At 42.1% G+C, this 21,676-nt stretch overlaps 2 protein-coding genes across 5 annotated transcripts in view; both read left to right on the top strand.

The window, feature by feature from the left end:
• The first annotated feature begins 3,519 nt into the window (after nucleotides 1–3,519).
• Nucleotides 3,520–11,574, top strand: LOC135514158 (apical junction component 1 homolog). Its single transcript, XM_064937399.1, has 2 exons — nucleotides 3,520–3,700; nucleotides 6,640–11,574. Exon 2 carries the CDS (start codon nucleotides 6,694–6,696, stop codon nucleotides 9,949–9,951), a length of 3,258 nt encoding a protein of 1,085 aa, XP_064793471.1. The 5' UTR covers nucleotides 3,520–3,700; nucleotides 6,640–6,693; the 3' UTR covers nucleotides 9,952–11,574.
• A 1,787-nt stretch (nucleotides 11,575–13,361) lies between these two features.
• Nucleotides 13,362–21,676, top strand: part of LOC135514159 (GTPase-activating protein and VPS9 domain-containing protein 1-like) — a 29,723-nt gene continuing 21,408 nt past the window's right edge. For all 4 annotated transcript variants that reach the window (XM_064937400.1, XM_064937402.1, XM_064937404.1 and 1 more), the window contains exons 1-7: nucleotides 13,362–13,508; nucleotides 18,039–18,251; nucleotides 18,709–18,976; nucleotides 19,185–19,760; nucleotides 19,889–19,972; nucleotides 20,102–20,236; nucleotides 20,763–20,952. In XM_064937400.1, the coding sequence (XP_064793472.1) occupies nucleotides 18,067–18,251; nucleotides 18,709–18,976; nucleotides 19,185–19,760; nucleotides 19,889–19,972; nucleotides 20,102–20,236; nucleotides 20,763–20,952 (1,438 nt within the window). In that variant the 5' untranslated portion in view covers nucleotides 13,362–13,508; nucleotides 18,039–18,066. The remainder of the gene's footprint in view (nucleotides 13,509–18,038; nucleotides 18,252–18,708; nucleotides 18,977–19,184; nucleotides 19,761–19,888; nucleotides 19,973–20,101; nucleotides 20,237–20,762; nucleotides 20,953–21,676) is intronic.

Below are 21,676 nucleotides of genomic sequence, written 5' to 3' on the forward strand. Positions count from 1 at the left end.
TTGATGTTAACATGTAGCCTGTTGTGAAGGCATGCTTGATGCATTTTCCCTCACTGAAATACTCAACACCACTTTAAACTGCTTCAATTAGGGTTTCATAAGAAAATCTCTGCTATACTAAATCCCTGTGCAAATTTCATCACCAGACAAAATGTCCCAAGAAAATTCAGTGTGATGAGGACAAAAGAGATTCAAGACTATACTGTTTCTCACTCGTGAAAAAGCCCAATCATCCTGTCTGTCTATGAGCCAGCCAGCCAGCCAGCCTGACTCAATCCACTCCACGCCAGGCTTGACCCAAGGCTGTGCTAGGGTGGAGGCTTCAGTTCCCTATTAGTTTGAAGCCTCAACACTACTGCACTCTTGGCTGTGTCTAAATCATCACCCTATACTCATGGACTTTTGAGCCCAGAGGCTAGTGCCTCATTACAGCATCAAATCAAATTTGATTGGTCACATACACATATTTAGCAGATGTTATTGCGGGTGTAGTGAAATGCTTGTGTTACTAGCTCCAACTGTACAGTAGTATCTCACAATGGTTGCTCGGGTTTGTTTGAGCAATGCAGATATATATGGGGCCTTTGCGAAGAGAGTGGTTTAGTTGAATTTTTTGACTGTTTAATCCTCTCAGTCTTGACCAATGGATTTATGGAAAGTCTCCCAAAGGATTCCTCAGATTCACAACACTGTTCTTAACTCAATCCCCAGAGTCTCAGCCTGGGGTAAAGCCTGGCCTGATTTAAAACATCTACATATTTTATAGTGAACTTCCATGGACTGTAGGAACTCTTAGAAACCACACATAATTAAAAAATCCACACATAATTGAAGGCCCAAGCCTGTGTATTTAAAATATTCACCACCAAGGGGAGCACAGACATCTTGAGATTCCCTGGAGAATTTCACTTGAAACTTTTAAACTGAATGCATTTTCTTTACAAGCACATAGGCTTATATTTACCCCGACAACCCCCTCTAATGTATTTTCTGTGTTTTTTTGGTCCTTTTTGCTTATTTAACTTGAAGGTGAAGCCTTTGCTTCTGATGGGCTGTTGGATCTGCTATTATTGGCTGGCTATATTATAGAGAATTGGTCTGAATGTCTTTGAAAGCTGTAGTCTACATCTCTTATATAATTGTATAACACTCTATGCCGGATATAGAAATGTCCATCTAAGAGACACAGAGACTTATGCAATATGTTCATGTTGGGGACCACTCATCCCCCAGTGGTAGTATACCAACTCATATAGACTTTTCAGAGTACAGAGGACTCTTTAATGACTTTGGCAACATGACTATTTGGAGAGCATACTGGTAGTTGAAAGTAGTCAAGAGCCAAAGTGGCTCAGTTTACAGTTTACAGTTTAAAGCTCTGTGTTCAGTTCCATTTTGCTAATATCTGGCATTTGTCTGATTGATCCCTTTGAGAGGGGCCTCGAATCAACACAAGGCCATTGATTTCCTCCCTCAAAAACCTCTGCAGAGGCTGAGACACCTGCTATCACACAGCTGACAGTAGCTGATGTCATAGTGTGGGGCAGGAGAAGGTGATTCACTCTCTGTGAGACTGGATGCTAAAACACATCGCAGAGTGAGATCCTCATTGCTGTCATTCTGAATCATATCTTATACACGTGGGATGAGACAGATGGAGGACTCAGGCTCATCAATGGGAGCTGTTTTGCAGTGCTCTGATAAAACTGATCACCCAGGCATGAATTTTTATTTATTGCAAGTACAGTGTCAATGCTCTCTAATGAAATTGGAAACGGATCTGGTGCTGTATGTTATGAGCTCAGAGAGATACAGAGGGTTAGTTCTGCCCTCTAACAAAATGGGTACCACTGCAATTGAGCATCATTTCAATCTCCAGTTTATGAGCACTGTCTGTATGCTACATGTTTCTCTCCTCTCTCTGTGAGACTGCTTCAGTAAGCAGTTTTAATGCTGCAGCTAGTCACATGCTGCTCTGGGGCCCACACAGTGCTGTCACCATCATCAATTCAACTAATGCAGAAACTGTGTCTAGGTGAGATTTAGGAGCAGGTGTGGGGAGCTGCAGTCATTACCCTGTGTTGATGAGAGGTCATTTTCAGAGCTTTTGCTTTGCTATGTTGTTTTTCACTTCACTGAAGCGCCCCAAATCATTTTGACATGAATTCACCATTTTATAATCAGTAGACTTTCTATTGTTGTGCAAGAGATTGTGGTGAGAGAGGATGATCATGTGACAAAATGAGTGAAGAATGTGAGGCTTAGTGTGAACACAGCAGGAGACTGTTTAGGTGTGGATTTGAACATGCTGCTATGCCTCATCTCACATAGTAGGCCTACATTTTTGGTGAGGATATAATGGGCTGTTTAATCAATAACATACTATTAATTAATAAGCACATAATAATGAAAAGTTCATTTTTTTACATGATATTTGTGTGAGCTAAGTGAAAATGATTTAATGAGTGAATTATCTTCCCACATGAACAGTGATGATCCCTTTCGGAAAAATGAGCCTTCATGTTTGTGTCTGCAGCTATTTTCGTGAACACAGATAGGATGCAATTCTCCTCGCATCTAGGTTTCCATCCAATTGGGGACAGATTTTCATGGGAATATTTTAAAATCATCATAAAAATAATATTCCATTTTCCAACCAGATGTGTTTCCATCAAATTGACTTGTTGCAGATAAAAATCAGTGCGTGATGACGTAGTGCACATAAAAATACATTTTTGCGGTCAAATGCCCATGTACAGAATGAAAAATACAAGACAAATAGCACTTTCTCCCAAAGAGATTGCGTTATATAGCGAGTGTACCCACTCTGGTATTGGCATGTGCACTCTAGCCAACAGCTCGCAGGTACCTTGCGGGTATAGCCTACTATGAGATTATTATGGACAAAATAGCGAGATTGTTTGTGTTTGTCAAATGGCAGCGAAGCATCAATGATCATGTCACCAGAATAAGACTTGATAATTACTGGAAAGCAGCATCAAAGCTCATTACCTTGCACTCGCACCACCCTGCGAGATTCATCAGTATCCGAATAAATCGTTTGCTTTCCCAACGAGTAGTAGTGGGAGGGCCACACAACATGTCATCGCATGACTCTAAATTACATCGATTTGATGGTTATTTAGGCAATATCTGCTCATAAAAGCGTTTCCACCAACATTTCTCACATAATTAATTTTACCAACACAAAAAGATCCCACATTGCCTAGTGTAGGCTATTTAGTTTAGTCGACATTTGGAAAGTTTAACGACTAATGTATTTTTCCATCAGGACTGTCATTACATTTTTTTTTATCCGACATGTACTTTACTCGCAAAAAAAGGTTGGATGAAAACCTGGTCAGAGACATGGATTTAATGAGCGTATCAAACCCCCTCATAAACGCGCACACAGGCACGCATACAAGAACGAACACACAAGTTGCACGCGAGCGCGTCATTGTACGCCCATAAACGCAGCCTCAGACACACCCCCTTCCTCAGAATGCTTCAGATAAACCATGAGGGCGCACTGAATCACTGCGTGGGGACTGTGATGTGGACAACATGTAGCACAAGATGCAAAGATGGCATGATTACTATAAAGACTATATAAGATATATAGATAGGCTGAACGGTACAGGAGAAATGGATTGATAATGTAGCCTACAGATGATGGAAGAGGATCATTGGCAGAAGGGTAAGATGAGATCCACTCCTATTTGATGGTGGAATTAAAACTCTTCCTTTTCCTCTAAGTACGGCCACAACATGTTGGTATATTTGAGTGTGCGATTACCTCTTCCAATGATGTCATCGATGCTCAAAGACATTGGGTCAGTTTGGGAAGGATGCGAGCGCAGTGAGCAGGGCCGTGCCGCATCAATAAACGAGGAAAAAGTGTGCTTCAGATCGCAATGATCAGATCATGTAGCAATCTGATAATGACACTATTACAATATGCGCGTATTATTGTGCCGACGCATTTCCCCACAGTTGTCTCTGTGGAGTAGATGTTTACTTTTTTAAACTAACGTGGAATATATATTGAATTTACGTCTGTGCCCAGTGGGAAAGGGCTATTTTCTCACACTGACAGATGGCCATTTTCAGATGAGACTATACAAACAGAGTAGGTCTTTCATGATTCAACATTATACTGTTAATTGTCCTTCTACATATCTGGATGTCAACAACATCCAGATTTTCAAAAAGTTACAAATTCCAGAGATCCACAATAGTTTAGCTCAAAGATGTGTTTTATTTTTTCATTAAGAGCCTCTAATAAATAACTTGTTTAACCATAACATGAGGCCCACTTTACATACAATTTTTGGTATGGGGCACTAAAGCAGCTCCCAACAGGGTATTTAATTAGCTAAGTAGTTCTTTATTGTTCATCAAACATTGCTCACATGTCTTTTGGAAAAAAAGAAAGAAATTGCTGTCACTGTGATGACTCTAAAAAGGACATTCAATGCCTTAATCAGCATGAGAGTGCCATGTTTCGATGGACAATGGCATAATAGCTGGCATAATGTTGGAACAAGGGTATGATAGTACACACACACACACACACACACACACACACACACACACACACACACACACACACACACACACACACACACACACACACACACACACACACACACACACACACACACACACACACACACACACAGAAGCAACAAACAAGCCAATTTACCTACTTTCTGAGTAATACTGTATATTAATCATTTATTCTATCCGCTTTAATTCTATTTTGGGAAGCATTGGCTCACACAGATGTAAAATTGATTAGAGAATATTCATGCTTCAGTGAAATTTGAGCAGTGGCCATCAATAAGACATCTGGATATTTATGAAAAATAAATAATTATGAACATTTCTTTTGTCAAAAAAATGTGGTTACACTTCATCTTACAGTCTGCCATAATATTTATCAGGTATTGTCTCAGAAATAACCTTTTAAAATAGTAATAGCATTATAATAATCCAATAAATATATTTTGTTCATTTAAACAAACACACCAGTGCATATGTATTTTGATAGCAAGTTGTTAGCAATTGTACGATTGAGCAATTGTACAATTGTTGTTTAAAAAACAAACATATTTGCTGAATGTTGAAATCTGGTTTGAATTAGAAGATGAATCAGTGACTGTAACCATGGTACATTATTTAATAGTGTCCGTAGGTCTGGTAAGGTTGGGATGGTTGTTTCAAAATATGATATTTAGGTGTGTTGTGGAGACATGACGGGGGAGATGGTTGGTCAGTCCTATCAACTCAGGATGAACAGATGGTATCTCAGGGTTAGCTCATGGGCGAGAGCCAACAAGGGAGCCTCTCTATATGTCTCTGTCATGGAAATATGCTTTAAAAGTCCAACGGAAAAGCATTAGAAGCAAGTTCTATGTACAAAAATATAAAAATTAATGCACAGTTTGAAACATCAATGCTTACATACTCGCTTATTCTTGTTTTTAAACAGACACTATTTCTCCATATAAACAGTGGTGAACTATTGTTTATTATGAAGTACTGTTGTTTATGATATGAATGGCAAGCTATGTACTAGTGAAATGCTCGGTGTGTACTGCTAGCCACTGTGCCACTGTATCTATTCTGTTTCAATGAATTAAGTTATCTTTCAAAATCAATATATTGTGTGAAAGAAAGAGTCAGTGTTCATTCTACAAATCAAACCATTTGCATCTTACTTAGCCTTTTTTATGGATTGACTGTCATCTACAATCAATGGAAGGAGATTTATTTACTGAGGAGTTGCCCTTCACTATTATACTATTTGTGTGTTTGCTTTTGGATCCTTACACAATCAAGTGCTTGAAACAATCAAGTGCTTGAAACAAACCATTGAATTATTCAGTGTGGTTTAGTGACTCCTTTTCTCTAGAGTGAATGATTACAGTTACAGTGTAGCGCAGTTTTGCACTCTTTTCATTACCAAACTTTGCATGCAAGATCCAAATAAGAGAGTCTGATTTGAGATTAAAATACAATACTGATTAGGTAACTATCTCTCTGTTAGATAGGCAATACTTTATTGAGGGGAACGTCCACAATGTCCATTATATCTCTCTTTAAAATGTATATTTATGGGCCTTGTGTATATTAGTGTTGTGTCTCGTGCAAGAGATTCATCTTCGATGTACTGTAGATAGTGTAAAGCGTCTTGGCAATATGATGGGCAGTAAAATTTAAATGTCTCACTCTCCTAAAATTACAACAACCTTTGGCAGGGAGTTGAGTTCTTTAAATCCAGACCTTGATACAGAGCACACTGCAGAAAAGGACATCACAGCATGCATGATACAATTAAATCCTTCAGTTTTTTTCTCAAGCTGTGTGGAAATCCACAGATGACAGATGCTTTAGTAGATGTGAACTTTTCCTTCTTTTTATTGGATCCGGAAGGAGATAGGCCATAGGTCTACAGTATGGAAGATAAACCCACTGACTTTCATTATCATTATATTATTTATGTTGGTATTCTCCATCGTCACAACACCTTAATGTCTGTGTAGAACCACTGTTACATTGAAAAGAAATGTAACAGTATATGTGTATGTTTTACTATGGATCTAAAATGCTTCTCTATCTTTCTTTTCTCAGGTCATATTGATCTTGAATCAATCTGAAGGGGGAGATCGGAGGAGTCCCTCTAAGATGACACGCACAGATCCCCCAGATATACTGGTATCCACTCTGTATCGGGACATCAAATTAAACCCCATCACTGGGCACTCTCAACAATGTGACTCGCAAATGATTGACAAACTGGAGCGACATACGGAGACCATCAACAAAAGACACTGCCGTAGCTTTGACTTCCTTGAGTCATTGGACGACCCACAGTCCTTTTCCGCCTCAATGGAATACCCTTACAAGAGGACCGAGCATCAGGGGGTGCATAAAGAGGTGACCTGGAATGGCCTGGATCATCCAGGACACCTCCGTTTCTCCTCCCCTGATCTGTTTAACACTAGACTACCACCACCACAACATGCTGACCCAGACAAATCCAGTACCAGTCAGGCCACGAGGTCAGATTCAAAGAAGAGGTCTAGATCTAAAAGTGCCCCCAGAGTCAAGACCACCTTTACCCCGGTGCCCATTTCAGTCTCCCCACCAGCAAACAAGAGGGGACGAGATGTCTCACAGGCTGTACCAGACCCGATAAGGACATCTGAACCACACCGGGACTCTTACTCCTCTAACCGGGCTTTTTTGAACGAGGTACACCCTATAAAACTGCAACCACGCTCTCCCCTCTATGTCTCGGACTGTTTCTCCGAGGTGAGCAAACAGGATCAGCCTGCCATCACTCCTCATGTCAGGTGTCGTGTTGATATCAAGCCAGATGCGGCAGTCCTGCAGCACACAGCCCGGAGGTCTCAGAACATGAGGACTGAACATCCCTGGCAGAGATATTCCTACTCCAGTCAGAGTAGAGGTCTGTCTGTGCCACGGCAGGTACGGACACCCACGCCAAGCGAATGTTACAGTGGTGATTATAGACAAGCATATCAGTACACTACCTGCATGACCCCCAGCTACATTCAGCCAGTAGACATGCGAAGGGTGCCCTCCCCTATAATGCCAAGGGAATACTTGTCAAGGGAGCAGAGGACTCTCTCAAACCCCAATATACCAACTAAATTCTTCTACACTGAGGATCCGACTAGATATCCTGTCCATCCGTCTGCTAGAGCGTACTATCAGGATGATAATTCCAGCCTCACCAGCCAAGGCAGTACTCTTAATAGTCAGTATGTGCATGATCCAAGGACTCGCTGGGTTCACACTCTCCCAGGCCGACCATATTACACAGAGCAACACATATCCAGCAGAGACCTTGGGCAGGCTGTCTATACCAGACCTTACTCCACAAGCGAAGCAGGGCCATACTTTGCTCAAACACCACAGGCAAGAGCATACTATGGGGAAGATCCCAGAGCATATCCTTGTCAGTCAAATGGCTCCAAGGTGTTCTACAGCAAGCCGTACAACCCCCCAGTAGGACAGTATATTCCATACAAGGCGTATCACACGGAGGGCCGTCAACAACCACAAATGTCCCAGGCTTATGCAGATGACTGGTATCGTTCAAGTATATCTGGATACTCGAACCAGTCCTCTCAGCTGACACCACAGAGAGTAAGACAAGAGCCAGTAATGTCCCCCTGGTTTGCAAACAGTTATGTGGAGCCAAACAGACTGGTAGCAGAAGTCAGAAACCATTCCAAATCCTGGGACAATATTCTTTATCCTCCTCATGACAGGGAGCAAGCAGTACCCCGTGGACGCAGCTATGAGAATCTGTTTTACCAGGGGAGACATCCTCTGTTTCCTAGTGATACATCACAGCCAGTTATACTCAATCTATCTAGTTCACCAAGGCGCTATGCTGCCCGGTCCATCTCTGAAAAGTCCTTAGAGAAAGGACCAAACAATCCTCCAAGGAACACTAAGGCTGGGCTATGGTTTGCAACTCCTGAGATCACGATAACCGACAATGACATACGTGCACGCAACCACAAACAGCGAGATGTGCGTTCAGCCAGCTGGGATACACTGGATTGTGAAAAGGCACCGACTCAAAATGTTCTTCATCATCAAGAGCAGCCATCTGAGTCAGCAGAACTGACCAAAGACAGAAAACACAACAATTATTCCCTGCAGCAGAGCCTAGAGCAACTGGACGAGCTGCTAGCTGATCTTGTCATTGATTACAAACCACCGACCAACAGGAAGCCTAGTCAGGATCTATTGAACCAAATAAAACAGTTGATTAGTGAGGATGATAAAAAAGGAAAGATAAAACATTCGGGCCTAGAGAGTCTAGGAGGCCTAGAGAGTATAGGACCTCTCAACACACCACCCTCCTCCACTAAAACCAGCCCTGACACTATCAAAGACCCAGACAGTGGGTGTGATGGCTTACAGAGCTTACAGAGGAGTCCAGAGGAGATCTCCCCAGACCATAGCACAGACGACAATGACACCATGATGTGTGCCAACAGGAAGTGCAAGCGGACAGAGACCCTGTTCAATGCCTGTCTTTACTTCAAATCCTGTCATAGTTGCTACACCTTCTACTGCTCCCGGAACTGCCGTCGGGATGACTGGGACAGCCATAAAGAGAACTGTCTGTATGGACGTATCAGCAGTGTGTGCAGACACATGCTGAAGTACTGCAGAGAGAACTCTGAGATCCATAAAGTCTTCTCTCGCATTTCCAAAGCTGGCTACCTTTCCAGAGGGCGAGGCATTCTTTTCCTGGGCTTTGCTAACCCAGGGACTGCTGACAACTTCCTGAAGGTCGGGCTTGAGAGCCTCGTCATGTCCCCCACATATCTGTCTCTCAGAGAGCTGGACAGCTTCAAAGACAACCTGGGGGATTACTGCAAGGACCTGCAGCAGGCTGGCAATGAGTATGACCCCAATGAATGTTTCCTCTTGAATGTATCCATCGCTGTTGGTGAACTAGTGCCTAACAGACCCTCACCAAGAGTCCAAACACCAACAGTCCGAAAATATGCAAAGATTTCGTTGGCCTCCTCCAGCCCAGATAAAAATGTCTTCAAGAAGGAGAGTGACATGGAGACACTCATTCTGACCCCGCCTCCAGGCACACCTGATATTGACAAAGAGGGAAAGGAGGGTATGAAAGCCAGAGAGATCTGCTTTATCAATATCCAACGTGCGCTCAGGACCAGGGGAGTCTTCCTGCGTCATGAGTATCCCAAAATATACAATCAACTCTGTGAGTTTGTGGAGAGCAACAAGAGATTCACACCCACTACCATTTACCCCATAGATAAGAGAACAGGGAAGCAGTTCATGTGTATGATCATGGCTGCTTCTGAGCCCAGAACGCTAGACTGGGTAGGCACCCCCCATCTCCTGGATGATATTATATAGTACTGACCTGTGCACCACTGATGTCACCTATATGTACATGTAGATACATGTAATTTAACCGGTATTTATGATGAATGTTTGTAGATACATATGTATTTTACATCAGAAAGGAAGATTGTTAATAAGACTACTGTTATTAATGTTTGCATTAAGGTTTGCAATCACTAAGAATTATTAAAACAATGTGCAGGAAAGTGTTGACTGATGTTACACACAAACAAACAAACTATAATGTAACACTTTATCATTGTTGGTTTTTGTTGCAGTAGTGTTGTTTTTATCCTGTTACACTGAAAATAGCTTGATCTGCATGTAAAATGGTCATACTGTATTTACAAGTCATCATTTTGTTTTTAATCCCTGTTTTGACAAGGTACTGTCTGTGTTGATACCACATGAATTGGGTTGGGTTGTCAGGCACAAATAATTCACAATTATCTAGAAAAATACCACTGCCTGGCTGAATATAACTGAGGGAGGCACTGCTATTCAGAACATTTCTAAAGCAATCTAGATTAAACCTACAAAGCATCATTTTGCTCCAAATGTAGAGCTCCACTAGTGTTCTACGTGTTGAAGCTGTTCTCAGCAGCTGTAATATATATATACAAAAAAATACTGACAGTTGTATTTCTGCACATGCTTCATTATATCCTGAAAATATTGTAATATCAAAGTCTGTCTTGAAATTGCTGTGCTGTGCCAGTCTGGGTATACATCTTAGTTAAGATGATTAATATCACTGCTGATAATAATGCTTTCATTATGTCTACTTATGGATAGAAAAATCAGGTGTCTACACCTATGCTCTGAATCCCCTCCCCCCTTGAGTTTTGTTTGCGGCATTAATTGCATCCTCTTTCATCACTTTATTAACATTCTATTGATTCTACATTGTTCAATTCACTGTAACACGCTTGATAACTTGTTAGATTGTGGCCTTCAGTAGAAAATGCATTTGACAGAAAGCAATGTGTGGATTTGTTTTGTAAGGCTTGACTCTTGACTGTAAATGAATGTGGTGCATTTGCTTGACATTGCAAATATTTACTTTGCTTAAAGCATGTTATTTATATTCAGGTATTTTAAATATTGATTGTTCGTATGAAAAACTGACAATGGTTATAATAAACTGACATTTAATTATTTGAATTGTAATATTATGTTTAAAGAATAAAATGCTAGTACTATTTATTTTTGGTTGAGAAAATACACCTTCCTTTTGAGATACATATTTATGGTATAATTAACACATTTGTTGAAGAATATACATTAATATCCTATACCGCCTAATGTATTTCATACCTTTAAACGAACACAAAAATGCAATAAAGAGAAGAAACAGAAAGAGCAACCTTCATATTTGAACAGTAACATATTGGTAATGACAAGCTGGAGCGTTGAGCTGCTAAAAGCTTCTATTGCACTTGAACATACATTATACAGAATGTCTCCTAATGCATCTAGCTACACAGCACTGAAACGAGCATGTTAAATGTCCATTGATAGAGCCTGAAAATCTAAGGTTGATCTTTTACATCATATTTCCCCCTGCTAGATGTTACCCAATTTTCTATTTTGTGATGTTTATAACCCATGTATAATAAACACAAAATGAAGACAGACCCTTCTCTTTGCATTTGTATTCTATAGTAAACCATGCAGAGCCCTGTATTCAGCCATCTCACATCTCTTAAGTAAACCATACAGGACACTAAAACAATGATCATACAATGTGATCAATCAACCAAGTATTTAGTCTTTCCCCTTTTTGTTGGTCTTACAAGCTACGTCAGTGTCTTTTGTTGATGGTCTCCATGTGTTGTTCCATTTTGACCAATTTATGCAAGTAGATGGGAAGCCTGTAGTTATTCACACTTCTATCAGATAGCCCTGAAGGACGTTCAGATGACTTCAAGATTGATGAGCAACTGGCACATCCTTTTCTAACTAATGCATAGACAGACTGTAAATCAAATTAGCCATGGCACATCCTCTGTACTGGAAACTAGATATCCGGAAGGACTACAGCCCATTATAGAGACAAAGATAATACAGATAGTCATTTAAATGGTTAATCAATATTCTATTGCTATTTTGATAGTGCCTCATAAATTGCCAACAGACACTATCCCATCACGATAGCACACCACCCTGCAAAATGCAGTTAAATGTGAGAAACCAGCACTACTTCTGCTGGTCTTCAAACAGACATCTCAACATTCTTATGTAAGACAGTTTTCATCTTTGTTTTTCTTTACAAATGGAGATGGATGGCGAGAAAAACCTGGAGACAAGTCATTTTGAAGAGTGTATAAATTCATGGAACTTGATCGCCACCTATTGATGAAATGTAGACATTGCTAAAGTGGCAAATCAGGAAAGTCAAATTACTGTATTTCATATTATTCAAAAACCTAGTTTGTAGTTTATAGCATACAAATCTGACCTGCATTTGTAAAAATAGTAAGTTTTCTTTGTTCAGGTAGTACGCCTAGTTTGAACAGTAGGGATGCCTCCTACACATTTACAGTAAAAAAAGAAAGAAAGATGGGATGGTCATGGACAAAGATTTTCTAGATTTTGCATCCCCAGAAAGAAAAGGTCAGGGACTCACAGCCTTGAGATTCCAAGAGCATCATATGCACAGTTCATATATCCTCCTGACCCAGCAAAAATATATATATTGCAGGGTGGTGCGCTATACTGATGGGATAGTGTCTGTTGGCAATTTATGACCTGGTCTCCACAATCATCAGACCTCAACCCAATTGAGATGGTTTGGGATGAGTTGGACCGCAGAGTGAAGGGAAATCAGCCAACAAGTGCTCAGCACATGTGGGAATTCCTTCAAGACTGTTGGAAAAGCATTCCAGGTGAAGCTGGTTGAAAGAATGCCAAGAGTGTGAAAAGCTGTCATCAAGACAAAGGGTGGCCACTTTGAAGAATCTCAAATATGAAATATATTTTGAATTGTTTAACACTTTTTTGGTTACTACATGATTCCATATGTGTTATTTCATAGCTGTAATGTCTTCACCATTATTATACAATGTAGAAAATAGTAAAAAATAAAGAAAACACATGGAATGAGTAGGTGTGTCCAAAGTTTTGACTGGTACTGTGTATATGTTTTACATAAGTGTTTTTGTTTTTATTGGTGTATTTTAACTGCATGTGTATGTAGAGGAATCGATTATTAGTAAATGTGATATTTTTTTAACATTACCGTAAATGTGTACAGTAAGTAAGAAAACCTAGTTTAGCATCCTGAAGTCCACTACAGACGACATTAGCTCTTGTTAATGTAAAAACAGAAAACTCAGAAAAGTATTCCAGGTTGAGATATTTACTGAAATCTCAGTGACCCAGCGCGCATGCGGGTGGAGCGCGCCTACTCGTGATGACAGCAGATGACAGCTGACTGAGCTAGCGCGCTGAAGGAAAGGGGAGATCAGGAACAGACATATCTAGCGATTTAACTGGTCAGACACTGACATTATTTCACGGTTATAGGGATTCCATAAAGAACTGGTATACTATCAACAACTTGTTTGGTAAGTCATTGAATTCGTGTTATAGCTAACGCGTTAGCTAGTTCTGTTTTTATCGCTGGCCTTCTTCTGCTAACGTTAGCTAGCTACTTATTGGATGTCCTCCGTGATTGAACGCTATTTTCTTCCACAACTGGCCAGCCTGGCCTACCCGGGCAACATTGACATATCCCTATAAAGGTATCCCACCGTAACTCGATGTTTGGCTAGTAACAGTGCTGCAACATTTCAAGTTGGCTAGGTCACTAGCTAGCGTTACTTAACCAACGAGCTAGTAAGCTAGTTAACGGTTACCGTTGTTGATAGCTAGCTAAGTACAGTAACGTTAGCTATGCTCTCTGTGATAACTAGTTAACAATTTTGATTGTAAACTAGTACCTAGGCACCTAGCTAACTACGCTATAGCGACCTGTTAGTGTTAACGTTAGCTAGTTAACGTTAGTTAGATAATTATGTAGTGTACTAGATAGCTATCCAATTCGCCTCTAATAGCAAGCTTTCTAACTAACGTTAGCTAGATTGCTAGTATTTCACTGTTATTAACGTATGCCAGTATGATGAAAGAAAGCTAGCTAACTGTTTACAACAGAGGCCGACGGTGACACATTAGCTAGTATTAGTAACTAACGTTAGTTAGATAACTAGCTAATTAAACTAACAATTCCGCAAGATGTCGACTGTTGCAAAAGTGAACAAGACAAGGCTGGGGCCCTAAAAATGACTAGATGGGCAAGTTGTTGCTGGAATAATTAACTAGCTAGCGAACGGCTGTCGCCTCTCCCTACCCACCTGATCACCTACATTAGGTGTAGAATTGAGCCCCACCCAGTGCATGGGCCGTGACTATCCATGACTAAGGTAGTATGATGAACCATAGAGAACTTCATACGTGTGTGTGTATCAAGCGGGGCTCAAAAAGTTTTCAAAACAGAATGGTCACAATAATTTACGTTGATTTAAGGAATGCACTTTACCTTTTGATTAGGCTAATTGTTAGAGCCAAAACATGAATACATCTCAATCACACAAATGAAGAGAAGAGTGTGCTTCTAGCTTTTTTACATTTTTATTCTTGAGTTATAGTGATCTACCAGACATTGGATATCATTCAGGTTCCTTTGAATATCAACTGACTTTGCCCCTGGAGTACAAGTCGTGTTGTTCCGAGGCAAGGTTGAAGTCTTTGTTTTGGCAAGGTCAGGAGTTAGGATGTTGAACGCTCCAGAGCAGAGGATCAGGATGTCTCTTTCAGCATAGGAGTGCGCTGTCAGGCTTTGTCTTCCTGGCAGGCAGCATTTGGCCTACATTTAGCAAAATAAGATTTTGAGCATACATCTCAGTGAAGGTGTTGATTTTAGGCATACAGAATTTCTCCTTTCCTTATATTTGGAAGCTACCCATTTGCTCCCACCTCTGAACTTAAAGCCTTTGTAGATATTGCACTGCTTTGACCTACAGAATGCCCTCCTTTTTGGTATGGATGTGTAAGAGGAAACGTTTACTAATTTGTTATCCCTGGGATCCGATTGCCTAACCCAAGGTTGTAGGCATTGATGCAATCACTAGGGTTATTTTTTTCCAGTATTTTACAAATGTTTCAACCCCGAGAATAAATCTTTTTTCTCCCGAGTAACACAGTATTTCCCGCCAAAACCAGAAGTGTCATTCAAAAGCATTATAAAGCATATAAATATGCCTATGTCTGGATTTAAATAGAGCTTTGATTGAACATTCAAGCTTGATGCCTGATGAGCCATACTGACTTTGCGTGCAATGAAAGCAAGAAGTGACACAATTTTCCCCCTAGTTAATATTGCCTGCTAACATGAATTTTTAAAAACTAAATATGCAGGTTTAAAAAATTATACTTCTGTGTATTGATTTTAAGAAAGGCATTGATGTTTATGGTCAAGTACATTCATGCAACGATTGTGCTTTTGCTAAATCATCACCCTTTTGGCGAAGTAGGCTGTGATTCGATGATAAATTGATTATATGCAATGCTGGACAAGCTAGTTAACTACACATGGTTGATGATATTACTAGGTTAACTAGTGATTATGTGAAGATTGATTGTTTTTTTACAAGATAAGTTTAATGCTATCTAGCAACTTACCTTGGCTCCTTGCTGCTCTCGCGTAACAGGTGGTCAGTCTGTCACACAGTTTCTTCGTGGAATGCGATGTCATCGGCTATAATCGGCGTCCAAAAATGCAGATTATCGATTTGTTCTAAACTTGAAATCGGCCCAAGTTAATCGGACATGCCCGATTAATCAGTCGACCTCTACACTCTACTGTCAATGTTTGTCTCTGGAGATTGCATGGCGGTGTGCTCGATTGAATACACCTGTCAGCAACGTGTTTGGCTGAAATAGCCAAATCCACTTATTTGAAGGAGTATCCACATACACTACACTGTATAATGCATATACAAAAGTATGTGGCAGGTCTTTAAAAAAACAAAAACGTGTTCCTACACAGTAGTTGTAGGACAGGCATATGGTAGGCCTACTAGATGTGACAAACAATGTCTGTGGGGAACTCACGCATGAAAGAGACAAAGTTCTCTTATTCACATTTTTATTGTGCTGTCCGACACCCACTATTCCTGAGCTTCGGTGATGTAGCCTAGTGAATAATTTCTCAGATCCTTGTTCTGACTGAAGTACTTTAGGCTGTTTATTACCACCACCACTACATCACTTTCAGCTACCCTGCTTACCCTGTTTTCAGTTTCATATTTGTATTTTCCTAATTATCTAAGACCAAATATCTGACTATCTTATGTTGTCAGTTGGATGTGGTGGGGCAGGATTGCTGGAATTGGTTGGGTAGAGTTTTGCCATGTCTCTTTGTTCTGTGTGAGCTCCTTCTGAGAGGTGATTGTTGGGAGGTGCAGCGTGCACCCCAAACCATTGCACACAGGAGCTGGTAAAATGTCTGCAGTCCAACTGAAGAAGGCCTGACGAATTTCAAAGGGACACAGCCTTTGAAGCTGCTGCTTAGCTGCTAGGCAGTGGCGTGGGGTACCACAAATAGTACAACTGGAGTTGTTAACCTGCTAATGCAAACAGTCCTATTTGATCTCATGTTGAGGGGAAGTGAAAAGGGGACTTTGTGTTTGAGTTTCGAGTGCCTTTAGAAAGTGATTCCTTTCTGTGTGTCTATAAAAAGCACTTTGTTCTGTTGGCTTGTGTTGCATGTTCAACTGAGGGAATGTTTGGGCTGTGTTCCAAACACCTCCATAAATGTGCTCTTGTGGTGAACTGCATCATTGGTTGAGGTGCTTTTCAGTTTTATTTTCCAGATGGTTTGCTTCACAATGATTCCTTGTTCTGAGCCTAAGCATCATGTACGTAATGTTGGGAGGGATGGCTTTGGACTGAATTCTATTTCTAGCGTACCTACCACTAACTACCACCACTAACTACCGTCATTCTCTCGCACACCCCCGCTTGTGCCTTTTCACACCACCTACAGTGGTTTTTCTTCTGCTTTTGAGTTCCCCCGTCCTTTTCCATTACTTACTCATTAGGTAGGTCTACTCAACAAATATTCAACCCAGAAACTGTGTGTCGGCCCTAGGCCTACACCCTTTACTTCCACACAGGACTGTGACAAATGTAGTCTACTCTTTCAAGAGCCTACGGCACATGCGTATTCTCATGGACTGGTACACTATGTTGGTCATTAATCTATTGATTAGCCTTAAGTAAGTGTTTGACAGATTTCTATTTGCCCGAGATCCCCCAGTATCTTCATGGTTCCAGAACTCCACAGTGGCCAGTCCATCATTGGATTTAGCCTACTAAAGGAACACACTTTGTGTATAACCCATGATTAACCTTTCTTATCTGGCATGACATGGGTAAGAAAACGCTTCTAAGCCTCATCAAAATATTTATGCCTCAAACCACATACGTTTAATAGTATCAAGCCTTTGTAGTTGTGTGCAAGCTCTGAGGCAGGGTTCTCTGGGCAGTTTTCACAGGCCTCCAAGCCTCACAATCTTGTCTGTTTTCCTCAGTAGCAGCCATCCACAAAGAACCTTGTGTCAAAGAATGCTCTAGGAAATCATTTAAATTTCATGCACTTTGTCTGGTTTGTGTGTGAAGGAAAGGGAGACTAATATGATTTGCATATACTCTCGTGCTGTGAATAATGCTACCAGATGCTTGTATGAGCGAGAGTAGGGACTTGCTATTGTTTAAAAGCCTCCCCACCCCACTGTCAATCTTAGCCAATAGAACTAGTGTTTCTGCCTTCTCTTGACTACTGACAGTCTACTTCCTCTGTCAGTGTGTGAGCTAGGATTCTGCCAACATGGCCTTCCCTGCTCTTCCTCGGGATTCCACTCTGAGAAATAAAAATGATCCATTGAAAGAAATTTGTGGAGTAGTTGAAAAACATGTATGTAAACTTTCAACTTGTGCTCTGTCCTGACTGTCCAGTACTCATTCTCTTGCCAACAATGTCATTACCATTTATCCCCCAGTGTCACTGATCACCCTCTTCTCTCACTCTTCTGCAGACTTTAGCCTCTGAGTGAGCTGGTAAAGATGGTGAAGCCAGACATCCACACTCTGGCCCACCACCTGAAGCAGGAGCGGCTGTATGTGGCTTCAGAGAAGCAGCTGATCCAACGGCTCAACGGGGACGTGCTGAAGACTGCTGAGAGGCTGTACCGTGCTGCCTGGATCACCAAACAGCAGAGGATCAACCTCGACCGGCTCATTCTCACCAGGTCAGCATGGGGCCCCCCAAAACTGTTCTGACCAGGTCATTTCAATGAGATTGATCCAATTGGAGAATAGAAACAGTTCTAATAGGAACTCGCCATTATAAAAATACATTCTTAGTTGTCCTCCACTTGTTTGCATTTGGCAGTGTGACCTTTAGTGAACTAGTAACTTAGTAGTCCTAAAGTAGGATCCCACCGTATTAAACTATCTTATCTTCCTGATGTGATGTTTGTTGTAAATCCTGCCAAACACAGTGCGTGTCAGAGCCAGCCGAGCACTATGTAGAATTAGCAGCCCAAAAGGGAAATAGCAAGGAATCAGAGGAGTCCTGTGATCAGCAAGCATGTCATACAAGCATGTCACTCCAATCAGTAATCAACAGCTCACTGTTGCCCATTTCCAGCCACTGGTTTGTGGAGCCTTCTCCTCTCGTAGTAATTAAAGCTCCCTGTCCTACAGTGCTGAGGCATCCCCGGCCGAATGCTGCCAACATGCCAAAGTGCTGGAGGACACGCAGTTCCTGGACGGCTACAAGACTCTGGGCTTTCAGGAGAGCATCTATGGGGAGTTCCTGGGTCGGGTGCGCGAGAACCCTCGGCTGTTGGCCTCCTGCCTGGTGGCTGGGGAGAGGCTGAACCAGGAGCACACACAGGGGGTCATTTACACGGTCTTCACCTCCCTCTACGGTAACTGTATCATGCAGGAGGATGAGCGCTACCTGCTGCAGGTAAGCTGCCCGGACATCTTCTGATCTATGATCTAGACACTTGTACTATAAACACACAGCCAATAGCCAAATGCACTCACCAAATGCACAGCAGCCACCTCTTATTTACCACTATTACCTGTCCTCATAGGTAGTGTGATGAGGCCATTTCTAACCTCTGTACTGCTAAATCTAATGGTAATGGTGCTACTGTTTCTATCAATTCCAGGTCCTCCGCTACTTGGTGGAGTTTGAGCTGAAGGAAAGCGACAACCCTCGGCGGCTGCTGCGGCGGGGCACGTGCGCCTTCAGCATCCTCTTCAAGCTCTTCTCCGAGGGGCTGTACTCCGCCAAGCTTTTCCTCACCGCCACCCTCCACGAGCCCATCATGCAGCTGCTGGTGGAGGACGAGGACCACCTGGAGACGGACCCCTCCAAGGTGATGGAGCGTTTCACGCCGGCCCAGCAGGAGCGCCTGTTTGGGGAGAAGGGCTCGGAGGGCTACAGACAGAAGGTGGCAGCTGCCGTGGAAGCCAACGAGGCCAAGCTGGTGACCCTGGTCAACAAGTTCATCGGCTACCTGAAGCAGAACACCTACTGCTTCCCCCACAACCTGCGCTGGATAGTGTCTCAGATGTACAAGACGCTATCGTGCGTGGAACGGCTCGAGGTGGGTGAGGTGCGGACCATGTGCACGGACCTGCTGCTCACCTGCTTCATCTGCCCAGCCATAGTCAACCCTGAGCAGTACGGCATCATCTCAGATGCCCCTATCAACGAGGTGGCTCGCTTCAACCTCATGCAGGTCAGTGGACAACCCAACAGACTCATACATCCACACTATTCTTATCCATGACTGGACATTGACCACTTACGATCAAATATTGTTACCTTTCCCCTTTATGCATTCTAATCATTATCTTTGTCCTGTAGGTAGGGCAGCTTCTTCAACAGTTGGCAATGGCTGACGATGATGCAGACCCCCGGAGGAAAAACAGTTTGGCCAAGTTCGATAAGGTAACATCCTCAAACACACATCTTAATATTTAACCGGTTTGTCCATGGGGTAGCTTTTATTACATTCTGAATACATGTTTTGCTTCTTGCGTTATTATTGAAGTTGACTGTCTGGTTGTGTCACCTCAGAGCTGTGTAGCTGCCTTCTTGGATGTGGTAATCGGAGGGAGAGCTGTGGAGACACCGCCCATGTCCTCCATGAACCTACTAGAAGGACTCAGCAGGACTGTGGCGTACATGACACACAGTCAGCTCCTCTGCCTGGTACGCTGCTGATCTGACTGTTTCAGTCTGAATCTTGTGTGGCTTATGTTGTAGTTAGCCTAGTCTTGAACAGTATGTACACATGTTTTAGACGGGCAACAGTAAGCGTTCCTATGTTACAGGAAGTGAACTTGACATGCCCAGGCTTGTCAGACCAGAAAGGGAGGAGACATTTCACACAGGTTGTTGAGGGTGCTGTTATGTCTCAATGACTGGGAGTTACCGTAGCGTACTCAAGAAACAAAGTATTACCACATCCTCCTGGAATTGTGGTGCTGTGGATCCTTCCTTAGTTACCTTTCCTTATAACATTAGTGTGGTAATCAATAATTACCCTATCTGTATTCTGTTGGCATGTCTCAAGCCCCACTTTTAGTTTGATTGTGAAGAGCCCTGCATTTATCACCCGTGTCATAAGTTCTCCACCAGCTTAGCTATTGAAGCCTTAGTAAAAGGTAATTGGATTCCTCATAGAAACTAGGATGTGAGAGTATTAAATTAAGTAATTAACTCCTATGGTGTTCAGGTGGACTTTGTACGGAGTGTGATGGCAGGGGACCACCTCCGGGAGGAGGAGCACATGCTCCTGGAGACCATGCTGGCCAACGTTCCCCAGTCCCGCACAGTGAAGAGCAACAGTCTGGAGCTCACCCCCTCCAACACCCCCCAGCTCTCCCCAGCCACCACCCCTGCCAACAAAAAAAACAGGAACATAGGTACCTACCGACCTCCTCGGCTGTTGTTACTGTAGACCTGCAGCCACTGGCTTTCTGACAGAGAAATACATACTGCATAATGATATACGTGGTTTATCTCCAGTATTTGTTGTTCCTGTTATAGCATTGCACCAGTTGGAGAGTTCAGTTTGAAATGACAATGAAACCAGCCTTTTTATGTACTAACTATAGGTTCTTTCATTCATGGTAATAAATAACTAGGTGAAGTAGCTAAAGTTGTAATGGCTGCAGGAAGCCCCTTATGTAGGAAGCTAATGAGGTTCTGGGCCTGTTCTACAGGTAATTAGCAGCCTCTAGATTGGAGATCCATTACGCAAATGAAAGCCAATTAAATTACAAAATATAAATGAACCCTTTCTTAATTGGTATGGATGGAGAAATATATACCTTCTCCATCATTAGGAATACATCAGTTATGTGTGATTGCGACAACATCCTCCTCCATTTGAAATAAGCCACTTTAAGCTGCCCTACTGAAATGTGAACCATTTTGATTTGAAGCTGTTTCACGCAGTTGCTTGCTACTCGCTCTGTATTCTCTCTGTTGCCCTCAACCTTCTTCCTCCTTTCCTCCTTTGCTGCCTGTGATCAACCCAGGACAACAGTTAGCAACTTCCTGGGACTCCACAACCACCACCCTGTCTGCTCACATTCCATTAGTTACCCCTTTTGGTGGGTAGCTGTGAGGCTGACTAGAACTAAA

The sequence above is a fragment of the Oncorhynchus masou genome, chromosome 25 (genome assembly GCF_036934945.1).
Source record: "Oncorhynchus masou masou isolate Uvic2021 chromosome 25, UVic_Omas_1.1, whole genome shotgun sequence".
Classification (NCBI taxonomy): domain Eukaryota; kingdom Metazoa; phylum Chordata; class Actinopteri; order Salmoniformes; family Salmonidae; genus Oncorhynchus; species Oncorhynchus masou.